Genomic DNA, 13,438 nt, shown 5'->3' with positions numbered 1-13,438 from the left:
CCTTACACGAGGGATGAAGAGCTGCGTAAACCGCCGGGTGTTTGTTCTGTTTTTTTTTTTTTTTTTTTTTTTTCGTTTTGTTACGGAGATCTGTTACGCTTTATTCTAGCAATATCGCTTTGTGATATTACTAATATACAATTTTCGGAGCGACTTTCATCTTGATTCCGAATTATCGATGAGCAAGAAGTATTCGCACTCTGATCTCGTATAAATAAATCTTTAAGAAATTCTGCTCTCGATCTTTGTGTTAGATTTAAACAAAAATGTACATTTACTGAACAACAACATGTGTCAATTTACAATTTAAGCGCGGCGCACGGGCATCGTGTACTGCTGTATTGTTTGTTGTATCGATGCACACGCGCGACGATAAATAAATAGCGCGAGCGTGAGAGTGGCAGCGGTCTTTATCGGGAACTCAAAAATCGATTATAGGCAAAACCTGATTAAATTTGTATTTTCTTTCGTGTTACACAAATTATGGTTCATTAATTCCGAGTGATTGCTAGTATCTGTGTATTGTATTGGCCACGTGTATTGGCAGATGTACAAGTGTACATTTTTCGCTTTTTTTTTCACGATATAGCAAAACACGAAAGGTATTTGTTTCCCCGAAATGTTTACGCATCTATAAAAAAAAAAAAAAAAAAAAAAAAAAACTACCGTATCACATTATATAGCTACGATCATTTCCGTTATCACACAAAAACGTGCGTACTAATAACATTTCTTTTGTTATCATATATCTGCAACACGCGCGATATAATTATAGACACATTACCGATCGCAACACTTGTCTGTTTGTGCGAAAATGAACTATATCGATTGATAATCTCGCATTCTCGATATTTCGAGCACAAGCGATCTTGTGCTTGTAACGTGTGATTGATCGCTATATCGCGCGATAGCAAAAGTAGAGATTGCGCGCGTGAACGAGATAATCGCTTGCGTAGGTGACGAGAATTGGGAAATGTCGTAAAACAATGTCTAGCCATGGCAGAGACGTAGTTTTAGCTAATTCGCGCGAGAAGACGTCCTCCTTCCTTCTCTCTCTCTCTCTCTCTCACTCTTGTTCACTGTCGAAATCGTCTCTACTTTGCTTCCGGAGCCGGTTCGCGGCCGGTCAGTGCGGACCCTCCCGCGCGTAAATCACAGCGCTGCCGCAGATCCAATTATCAAATTGTCCGGCACTTCAGCCTCAGAGAGACATCGGGCACTCTCGTTCCGGTCGGGGAAAGACGAAGAAGAGAGAAGCGATACCAAGGAGCGACGTTTACGGCGAAGAACGCAAGCGAGACGACGAGGCGGCCCGAGTCCGCTATAACTAAGGGAGCGATAGATTCTACGGGGCAAAACCGCGGAAGACGGGACGACGACGTTAGCGGTGAAGATTTATCGCTTAAGTGACTCTATCGAGGCGAAACCTTGTTCTCTTGAGACAAAAGGGGAGAAATGGAGAGACGGAAAAAGAGATACTTCCGTCATTGCGTAGATCAAACGCTCGATAAATAGGCGCGAGAACTTTATATCTGATCATTTTAGGTGTTGAAACAATCACTGTGAGAGATCACAAATATATATCACTTTAGTAATCGAAGCAACACGTACTCGATGAAGAAGATAATTTATTCTCGTGATACGGCACATTAGAGAGAAAAGAAAGAGATTTGGAAGATACTTGTTGAGTATCGCAGATTTTTTATTGAAATTAATAATTTAATTTAGATAGCTAATAGGTTTTAATTATTCTTTTTTTCTGTCTATCGCGACAACATCGCATTGTCATGTAGAAGTACAAATTTTAATACTAACTAGCACAATACAAGCGCACGCTACGCGTAAGCTTTATTGTTTTTATTTCAACGTGTTGCGCCAGTAAACTTAAGCTGTCACCGCGATGACAGCTAGTACATACGTCTTACAAACCATATAATACACATGATGTATGTACATATGAGAGACGTCAGAAATAACGCATGAAAATCAAACTTGAAAAATAAAAGAAACAGGGAGGAGTGGAAAAACAACACGTGAGTAAAGTAACGTGTACTTTAGTCACGTGTCTTTAAAAACGTGACTAAAGTAAGGCCACATAACAAAAAAAAATAGTAAAAAAAAGAATATTATATATATTTTATATATAATATTCTATATATATTATATTATATATATACCGTAGTCACGTGACCGAGGTCAGTGACCTCAGCGCAGTCACGTAACTGAGGTCATTGACCTTAGCGTAGTCACGTTTTTAAAGACACGTCACTAAAGTGCAGTCACGTTACTTTAATCACGTGGTGGGGTTTTTCTCTTTTCTCTCTCACGTAACACTTTACAAAACGCAAGAATACTTTGGTTTTTAGTGTTTTGTTCTGAAGCAATTGAGACTAAAACAAAAGTGATCGGTTCAGTCGTTTTTGAGATATTGCTTTATGAAAGTTTCCTCACTTCTCAATCGCATGAATTTTGCGTATAAGAGGCACTATCGTGCGTCTTAATATGTACGACATGAATCGAGAAACACATCCTAGAAACGTTCAATCAGCGTCGAGATAAAAGTGGCAACAAGTAATATCGAGAGAATCACTTGTGATTATTTACACACACTTTCTCTGGTAGGAATAAAATAAATGGTACAGCTCACGCACAAATAATCTTTAAAAATATATTGAAATTAACAAATCAAATAAAAAAATATTTGCACTTAACGTCGTTATTGTCGGGTTTTTATGCAGATAGCAGCTGTCGTTTTTTATACGAGACATTTATGGTAATTTCATAACGAGCTTAATGGTTTCTTAGGGGTTGAGCCGCGTCGCGTGTAACGGAAAGGAGTGGTTAGCCGGCAAATGTAAGTCGGAAATGCGTGTAGATGTTGCGCTGTGTTAAGGAAAAGGGATACAAATGTACACACTCTCTGCACGCAAGTCTAATTCAGCCATCAGTCTAGAAGTGAAGGTAATTCATTTACCACTTACATAAAACACAACGATTCTATTACGATTAGTCTGCGCCAAAGAAATACATCGTTGGGATCGTAAGAAAATTATTGGTCTAATTACGTACGTGCGTTTCTTGAATTAAAACAAAATAAAGAAGATAATTTTGCAGCCGGTTGTAAAGAAGATAATTTTTATATTTTATATAAATCTTCTTACATACTTTCTAACTGAAGAAAACTCTGCATTGAAAAAAAATGTAATGTGCAAGAGATACAAGTGATGGAATTTATAAGGCAAAGCTCGTTGTAAAATACTGGGAAAAGATAACGCGATGCGCAGGTTTATCATTTCTTTGAAAGAGAATCTAGTTCTTGAGCATATGATTCACGTCACTTTAACGATCGCGCGACACACACGGCGCGCATGATGCGTACGTACAATACACATATCGATAATCGCAAATATTTCAAATCGTTTCGAGATAACCTCGTGTGTTCTCGGTAATTTTATCGTGAGATGCAGACTAAGCTCCGCGAATGCACTTTGCGTGAAAAAAAGAAAATGCAATTTCTATCGTTTGTACTAGGATTTTCCATCTTATCGAATTTTTATTTAACGTGTTTTGCCTTCGTACAACAGAAAATTTCTTTTTCCACGGCTTTTATCATCTTCGCCGAAACCGCATCTGGTTTCGTAATTGCACAATTATCGGTCTAAATGAAATGATTCACCACTCATCATTTAGTTCAAAATCAAGACCGAATTTGATAAACAATTTTAATCGTTTACATTGCATTAAATTACAGATAATGGCGCACTCAATTAAGCGAATTTTGTGCGTTAAGAGAGAAAATATTATTTATGATAGCGACGGTTTGACCGGAGATTGAGTGACAGTGGGAATTAGGCGGTTACATATTTTTAGCTGTAATGTTGCGTCGGTTGTTTGTTATTAATGCATATAATTAATACTATATGTACCAAATTATCCAAATTATATAATTCATTATAATGATTATGTACTATTGATATCGTTAATTTAGCTAGATGAAAATACTTGAAATTATGCGGATTCGCAGAAAGTCAGAATCGAAATTTGATTTAAAATGTTAAACAGCACAAAATACTCTAAAACCTCATAAATGTTTTAAAATATGTTACTATGTAATGTAAAACACACACGTTGTTGAGCACGTTGTGCGTGCTCAACAATAAATAATACAAATATATTTGTTCTACAATTTTATTTGTTCTCATTGCTTTGATTGTGAACCTTCGATGGTTGTTTATAAATCATTACACAAAGTATCGGTAAATTCATGAGTAACAATTTTAAAACAGATATTAAGATAAATAAAAATGTGATTTGAACTCCATCGAGATAAAGTTTCAATTGTTCAAGTAAAGTTGGATTGGAATCGAGTTCTGAAGATCGGACAAATATGTGACACACACGTGAAAGAGGAAAGAAGTAACAATAATTACATTGGCTTCACTGAATATTTGCAAATAGGAGGAGGTTTCTCCCATGGGTGTAGAAATGACAATTGAATCAATTTAGAGAGCGGGTTTGATAGGCCGAATGACACGTGAGCGCCGTTACACGACGGGTGTTCTGAAATATTACGCTGGTAGTGTCGCCAATTATCGCCGACAGCGCGCGAAAAACGTAATGGACGATTACAACTAACATCAAATCGCGACACTTTTGGACAATAAAAAGTTGGGAATGTGCAAACTGCCCTGCACCCGCGACGCGGCCGCTGTGTGTTGACAAAACGTGATTATATTTTGCTACATCATTCGCGGAATATCGCGACCAAATGTCGAAATAATAACTGCGCGCGGATACACACATAGTGCGAGAGAAATGCGAAAACAAAATAATATTATCAGGGTCTGCAAACTGTATTATTAATCCTAGATCAATTTTGAATTTGATGAACGTATTAAATAATAATTCTAACTATAACGGATATATCTCAGGATAATCTGGTTTTGGATTATCTTATGTGTATTTTAATAACATTGATGTATATTTCACCGTATAACAATTACGTGTGTTTTTTTTTTTAATACAAATTATATAACGTGATTTAAAGTTTAAGCTTAACGTGATTCAGACTTCTGGGTTTTAAATCGTTTTGAATCCAGAAAGCGAACCATTTCCGTTTTCTTATACGAGCCCGTTTAATTCTATATATATATATATTCTCTTAGCTTGCGCGGAAAATGGAATCTTACTTCGTAATTTATGATGGACTTTTTGACAGTTCTTGATTGAAGTCCTTGCTTGCTTGTCTTATCTTTCCATATGATATAAAATTAAAAACAAGTGCAATTCCTCTTATTTTGAGATTAAATCTGATAACTGCAAGAAACTCTCACAATTGGTAAATAAAAAGGAGAGAAGAAAGTAATGTCAATTGATGATACATTTGTATATTTTGCAATGCAATCAACTGATCTTGTTATCGCTAATAACGGAGTTACGCAGTAAAAAAAAAAAGATTTTGTATATTATTCTCTCCGTGCAAATTACATTTTATGATAAATATCAGAAAAAAGAATAAAAATAATAAATTTTATATGTTTGTGTTGTTTACGCACATGAAATCTATTTTTCTTGCAATATCAAATAAATAGAAGTGACGCGATCACGCGACTGTCATAAAGACAAGGAAGAGCTTTTGTTATCGCGTTATTGCTCTGCGGGAGGTATCATTTTTCCAGGAATTTTTCAAGATTCACCTGCGTACGTTCTTAGATAACGTGTTTACACCTCAGGGATATTTACACAATCGATGAAATCTGATAAACGATAGTAGTGAACATAACAGCGTGTGTGTGCGTGTGCATCTCAAAACATCCTTAAGATGCACTACACACTGATTATATTTCAAAAAAACTTATCACTTCACGTACATTTCCCGTTCTATATAAAGTGAACTATCGTCGAGAGATTTCAGATCACTTCGTACCTGCAAGTGTAAAAGATACCACACGTGAACTCTCTCGTAATCTTTAATTCGGAAGCCACTTCTCTACGATTCTCTATCTCATAGAGCAGCAATCTATTAAGATGGGTAAACTGATTGTTCTCGTTTGTCTTGCACTTATCGCAATGACCGCGGTCATGGCTTGTGAACCACCTGGCGCTCATGTGAGTATCATTGCGTAAATAACGTGTTCGAAAACTAAATATTGACGAGCATTTTTATATCTTTTAATTTTTAACAAAGTGTAAAAATTTTTCTTAGCGCATGTATGTACTTGTTTTGTATCAAAGATAAAAGTTTCTATGCCGGTTTCTATAATTTTTGTCTAATATCTTCACAGTGCAGTGAAGACGCACAATGTTGCACACCTTTCGTGTGCAACCCATGGGCTGATCGTTGTACCGGAGGACCGAACGGAAAATTTTTACCGAGAAATACCCAAGATAACGGTGTCAAATATTAATGGATGATAATAAGTCGGCCTGGATTTAGTTGAACGGAGAAACTACGATTTTATCTCGTATTTAGTGTAAAAATACCAATGAATTTAATGTACAGTTCACTTTAATTCAAAATATATTTGCTTCCCTCCATCGACATGTAGTAAAAGTTCTTTTAGAGTTATTCGAATTTGTGTCGATATTAAACCTTTCTCTTGTCCTATCGTCCTGGTTTCTTTATTCTGTCAAAAATTTAAACCGTTACAAAGATACGATAAAAAGAGTGTACGCAACGCATTCACACTTTCGTACGTGTTTAGGTCATAAAGATAAGATTTACATATTTCGTTAACATAAAAGTTGCAAATAGTTGCAGAGTCAAAGTGTAATTATTTTTCTATACAAGATTCCGTTACATTTAATTTCACAATATCTAATTATATATTAATTAGTTTTTGTAAATAGGAATTTTCCTATTGTGCGTTTATATGTTATATAAAATGTATAAGTGTTAAAATCCTTTTGGTTAGAGGAATATATATATGTACAACTTACCTGATGTATATAATTAATTTCATAAATAGAAAACAGAAATAATGAAACTATCATGTAGAATTGTTTTTTTATACTTGAACACATCACGAAATGTTTGAAGTAAAACATCAAATACTCGCATTGCGAGTGTCAATAAGCTGTGCACACAGATGGTTTCTTTCAGTCGCGTACATAAGATAATCAGATATCAGATATATTGATATTTTTAACTTACGCATTCGTGATACAAGGCATAAAGTGTATAAATATTCGTTCGAGATCAACTACCGACCATTTGCGTCAATACAGTTGTTCAAGAAAGCGGTGAGTTATATTCATATACATTCTACATCTTTCTACATCTTAAAACTGGAACATACTCGTATTCTCCCAATAAACTTGATACTGATAATTAGCGATAGATAATTCATTTGTTTTTTAATTAAAACGCTTAGAATTATTTTTTATAACAAATCCATCCAGAGTTTTATTTCGTTATAATATTTTATTGACCTTGTGTGTACACGTGTGTCAAGAGATAAATTCACATAGAAGCATTTTTTATTGCTACATAATAGCAAGTATTAACAACACTTCTGACAGTCGAAGTCACGTGTACGTGACCTCATTCAGTCAGTTTTCGTGACTTCGATTATCAATCACCGGAGTCATAAAAAAGACTTTTTACTTACTCCGTATTCTTATAACCGTATCTCTCATTATTATTGGCGCATGTGTCGTAAACACACGTCACAGATGTCCTATAAAAGAGTGCACTTGCAAAAAGTGCCCGCAATAGTTCGTGAGCGACAGACGCTGACAGTAGGCCCAAGATTTTGTACGAAAAGCTTTGCGATCGTCGAAGTTACTATATTATTATATACACACGTACCCCGTGCAAAATACTTACACGACAACATATAGATATAATTACAGGAAAAATCAAATCTGACATATAAGAAAAATGAGGGTTTTTATTCTGACCATTTTCGTTATGATTGCTGTGGTACTAGCTGCTGCTCAGGGAGAAAAAGCGAAGTGCAGTCCTATAGGTAAAGCTGTAAGTATTTTACACTTGCATATATTTGAAGAAAAAAAACTCAATGTTTCTTGTGTATTATTTGTCTGATTATATAAAACAAATATAAATGGAAAAAATTCATAAAGTTTTTGTTTTTTTATGTTACGCGCATGGAAATATAATTTCTTATATTTTTTCGTCAAATCTCTTACGTTACATTTCCGAGACATCTTCATATGCGAATATCATATTTTTCAATTATTTTTTCAGTGCATAACTTATTCCGATTGCTGTCGTCATTTAGATTGTTTGTTTTATGCTCATAAATGCGTGTCAAGACCAGGTCCGCCCGATCCCAACGATAAAAGACCTGTTGGTCCGAACTAATTTGATTGAACAATAAGAAAGATTCTTCCGTAAATAACAAGTATGTTCTTTTCTTTTTTAATATATAAATGCGCGCACAAGATGTAACGTATATTATAATAAAAAAAAAATGTCATGTTACATTCACACGTACACACGCACACTTGAAATAAAGAACATATAAAAACTTTACATATTGTTCGTTTACTGTACATGTATTGTACTGCCACTACAGGTTTATTTAGTCATTTATTAATATGATCGTAACACAATAATTATCATTCTATTATTATCGTATCGTGATAGCGTATATACAATATCCTCGCTGTTTCGACTGTATTTATTCTGTATATGTTTGTAATACACATGTGTATAAACTGACGTAAATATCAACCAACAAAATAGAAAAGTTTTTTAAGTTAAACGCTGTTTGATTCTTCGTTTTCGGAATTTATAAATAATATTTATAAGTAGTTAAGTGTTGTGACAAGAAAGAGAGAGAATTTTATTTAAAATCTGTTTTTCTTTTATTAATTATCAGAATTGTGTACAAATTTTGTTTTCGTGAAAAATATTTAAGAATGTGACACAAGCAAAAACAAATTTATATTTGTCAGTATAGAATTTATATTATTTACGCACGGAATAATAACGAGAATAGATAAAAGGAAAGAAAGTGTTTGTGGGATTACCCCGTGTACACAATGAAATTTGTACTTACAATCAATAATTCTTTTGGTAATGGCTAAAACGAATTAGACAATCGCGCGGTCCATTATTATTATTTGGAGGGATTATCGTAAATACATCTGCGGGTATAATCGGATGCGCTTGAAATTTAATATATATTATTACACACTATAGCTCTTGCTGGAAACGCTATGTTTAGTTGTTAGAGGCATAATTAAATATACATCAATTAATCAACTAGGTAAATTGTACACGCAAAAATAATAGAAATTTGGTATTAGTAGTGTGCTTAATATATTAAAAAAAAAAAAAAAAAAAAAAAAAACTAAACTCTCACAGAGGTAAAAGTTAAATAAGAAAAAAAAAGTGTTCAAATCAAACTGCGCGCGTCCAATTTGACTGCGCTCGTTTCTTAAATATTAATTGCGCGTGTCATCAAAACGATTTATCCTAAAGTAGAATTGCAAACGTTACTTAATTACGGAGCGATGATTCAACTAGCACATTCTGCCGATAAAAGTGGCTGTGTATAAAAACACTATAAACGTTGCGTAAAACATGTGTTTATGGACAATATAAATGCAATATAAAATGAGCATGATATTTAATAATACAGAAATAATTGGTATTACGTTGCACTTTGTTAAACTGGATCTGACATGTGCACGCACTCTTTATACGTTTATATTTTCACCAATTAAATGCAAATTCTCGGATATTTATATTGTTTCATATTAATTTTCAACAATATGTATATAGTCAAAATCGTTAACGCGTTTTGTATTACCGGCAAGATAAAAGCTATTTAAACGTATATTTTCTAGTTATTTTGTATCGTTTATTTTCTATTTGCACTTATGCATCACAATATGTTTAGAAAATTACTGCCGGCCACGTTTTCGACTAGAGATTTAGAAACGCAATGCATTTTACGCAATGCACGGTTATGACAACTTACATATAAATATTTATTGCGTACATTTCTTAAACGTGTCATATCTACGTAGATAGACTGACACTTGGAAAACTCAAAGCGGCGATAACACTTGAGTCGTACAGACTCGACGTGACGGCGGTAAAAACCGTCAAACGTGAATGTCGCTTAAAAAGCGTCAAGCATGTCTGCCACCGTTGTGGATATACTAAAAAGGTTAATTCGGCTCATGATGTGTCGAAGCTTCGCCGATGACAGGAAAAAAACCCCGACTATTCCTATTCAGCCACTATGGGGCGAACAAAAGGACAATGCTGCCGGATGATTCAGTTTCCTTTCCTGTTGTTTCCTGTCAACCGAATTAAAGAACAAGAGCGCTTTGTCGGGGAATCAATGGAATGCACGAGGCGCGCAATATGCACTCGATAGAATGCCGGCGCAAAGGGCAAAAAGCACTTGTGCATTCGATACTGTTGAAATGGAAAGAGAATATCAGCGGAAGAAGCCTTTTGCGTTCTCATATTTGTCGCTCGTGTGCGTATTATAAGATCTGTGATAACTGAAATCACCAAAATTCACGGCAACCGAACAAACAATTTTGCAAAAGCGAGCTCAAGACTGACGTAACTATAATAGATACTGCCGATAGATACTGTTCTTTATATGTACCAGCGTTCATTAACTTCATTAGACATTCGAGCCGCGTCGGAATTGCTACAAGTGACTCGTGAATGAAAATATAAGTGACTTATTTTAAGTCGTTAAAATACTAACAATTTGCACGAACAAAATTAAATAGTTTACGATGCACAAAGAAAAGAGAAAATTACTCTATTTTTATCTAAAATAATAATATTGCCGTGCACGCGCTGTAGATTACGTCAATTTCAAAAATCAAGTCGTTTCAAATGACTTGTTATTTTACTAGAGATATATCACATCACATTAAAAAATAGTTATCTAATGTCAGAAAATTTTAATAAACAACAGTAGGAATTCCATGAGTGATACCACGTGTACTTATGCGCGTAAAGCTAATAATAAAGTAATCGCGAAATGTAATTATTGATAAAGTGAGAATATTGCGATCTGTTCTGACTTTATAATTTTCTGATGTATTAGAATAAAAAAATTATTATAAGGAAAGTACGATGTCGGGATTTTCAAAGAAATCTGTCTTTAAAAGTATACTGTTTATATAGAATTTCTGGGATTTACAGAAGAGATAAACACAAAGAAAGAAGCATGATACATATAGTAGCTTATATGTCTCACATATGTATGTATGTATATGTTTCTCTGAATTATTTATGCGTCCACAGGCGTGCTACATGACGTAAGAAGTCTGTGTGAGTGAGTAATCGTATAAATGTCTTAATCGTTGTAAGTCGACAAGTCAGTCGAGGTCGAGCTGTCGAGACATTCAGATTCAACGTTTGCTTGAGCGTCCAGTGAGTATTATTTATCAACACAAAGTATAACTTCTATTTTTTTGTAGCAAACATCCGATAGTTTTAGTTATTATAATCTATTTCAATTTTTTAATCATTTGTTAATTAAGAGAAAATCAGGCTTACAAAGTTCTATTGAAAAGTTTTAACACATATAGTGGTAATTATTTAAAAAATTTAAAAGTTTAAAAAACTTTTCGTATGTGTATGCACGTATAAAAAATACTTGCTTGTAAAATTTTAGATGGTTATTAATTATGCACATGTACGGAATTATATTACGTGTTAAACATCGTTTTCTCTTATCTATTATTTTTCATCATTATTTATTAACCTGTCATTATTGCGTAAACTCGGTTATCTATAATTAAGATAATTTAACAGTACATTAATATCAGTTTTGTAACTGAGGAATAACAGTAAATTATAAAACATAAATTTAGACTGTAATTGCTTTGTTCATCAAAGAGCCAATTGACTCGGGCCTTGATGAATCACTCACCTGTTACCAGAATGGTTGCGCACTAAGATAAACCTCATGGACAAGGTTTATCGCATTACATAAGCTGAATTTTCATGAATGTCTGAATCTGTTCTGCATAAATTAAAAATGAAAGCAGCAACGGGTTTACATCAGAATGACACAACAAAAATGACGAAATCACGTGTCTTTTCAGTTTATCGTTAAAAATATATTAATTACGCTCACATATGTATATATTTTTTTTACAGTTTTGTAGCTTTATCACGTTAAAGATCTTTTTTTTTTATGTAGAAAGTGTGAAGAGTTCTAATATTTACATTTGTTTATATTGCAGACTACATCGTTAAAAAGATGGCGAAAGTAATGCTGTACGTCTTTGTGGCGCTTTTAGCCGCGTCTCTTATCATGGGGGCACCCGATAAGCGTAGAATCTCGAGTCAACTATCATCAAGTACCCAGAGGAACTGTGGCCGTCACGGTGACCCCGTTAGTATATATATTCTTGTATATTTTCTGATAAAGAGAAACAATGTGCCTTCAGTTTTGAAGACACAATATCGAACACTGTATTTAACGAAGAAAACTCACGATATTTAAATTACAATATTTCCAAAAGTTTTTTAATCCACTCAAAACATTATTACAGAATTTTCAATATTTTAACAAATTTATTATGCAATAGTTTTTAATATTTTGGCAAGTTTATTGTGACGTATTATGTAATATTTTGTTTCTTGTATTTTTCAGTGCGTTAGTAGCTCCGACTGCTGCACCTCTAATATGATATGTCACAGGTACGCGAATAGGTGTCAAGTTCAAATTACAGAAGAGGAACTGATGGCACAACGGGAGAAGATCTTGGGCAGGAAAGGCAAAGATTACTAATCTAAAAATGTGTGTGATTTATAGTTTTATATACTACTAAATATTAACTCTCTCTCTCTCATAAAAGCGGTTATAAAAGTTAGAATATGTAATTAGAATCTGAGTAATCCTATGACACACACACACACACACACAACACACACACAACACGTATCAGAAGACAATATTGTAAAAAATTAACACGTTGTGTAATAACTAAAAATTAGTACACATATACATACTCAATGCAAATGTAAGTGATACCTCGAAAAAAAATCTAATATAAGCAGATTGTGTCTTGTGCATCAATAATTTTTCTCAGAAATTTGTGACACTTTTTTTAACCAGAAATATGTTCACAGATGGTCGCATAATAAAATTAAAAACAATTTATTTGATTAATTTTCGTGTTCGTTATTGGTCGTTGACGATCAGCAACCTCCACGGATTTTCAGAAATACCATTTACTATCAAACGCCTCCGTCAAGTTTCTTAGCGACAAACTATTATAATGTCCACTTCTAAAAAAAAACCTTGTCGACGCACGGGTTGATGAAAAAGGACATTCCGGGATTGTCGAGTGACGAAAATTTCGAGCGGATAGATCCGTCGCGACGATCCCCCGGCTTTGTCTGCCCTGTACGCGCCTCTCTACGTCCCGTCTGTTATATTCGAGGACATTTAAATTCGCTATCTCCTATCTCGGTTTA

The 13,438-nt window shown here is 34.2% G+C and overlaps 1 protein-coding gene and 1 long non-coding RNA gene across 2 annotated transcripts; both read left to right on the top strand.

The window, feature by feature from the left end:
* The first annotated feature begins 7,638 nt into the window (after positions 1-7,638).
* Positions 7,639-8,729, top strand: LOC109864044. Its single transcript, XR_002251398.1, has 2 exons — positions 7,639-7,978; positions 8,210-8,729. It is a non-coding gene; the product is annotated as an uncharacterized LOC109864044 (long non-coding RNA).
* Positions 8,730-11,273: 2,544 nt separating this feature from the next.
* Positions 11,274-13,130, top strand: LOC109864043 (omega-conotoxin-like protein 1). The gene is made up of 3 exons (XM_020444850.1): positions 11,274-11,380; positions 12,199-12,350; positions 12,612-13,130. The coding sequence occupies exons 2-3, from the start codon at positions 12,216-12,218 to the stop codon at positions 12,747-12,749; spliced, it is 273 nt and encodes a 90-aa protein (XP_020300439.1). The 5' UTR covers positions 11,274-11,380; positions 12,199-12,215; the 3' UTR covers positions 12,750-13,130.
* The last annotated feature ends 308 nt before the right edge of the window (positions 13,131-13,438 follow it).

The sequence above is a fragment of the Pseudomyrmex gracilis genome, unplaced genomic scaffold, assembly GCF_002006095.1.
Source record: "Pseudomyrmex gracilis isolate BER0280 unplaced genomic scaffold, ASM200609v1 scaffold_16, whole genome shotgun sequence".
In the NCBI taxonomy this organism is placed as follows: domain Eukaryota; kingdom Metazoa; phylum Arthropoda; class Insecta; order Hymenoptera; family Formicidae; genus Pseudomyrmex; species Pseudomyrmex gracilis.
This window is presented reverse-complemented; position numbering and strand designations above follow the sequence as displayed.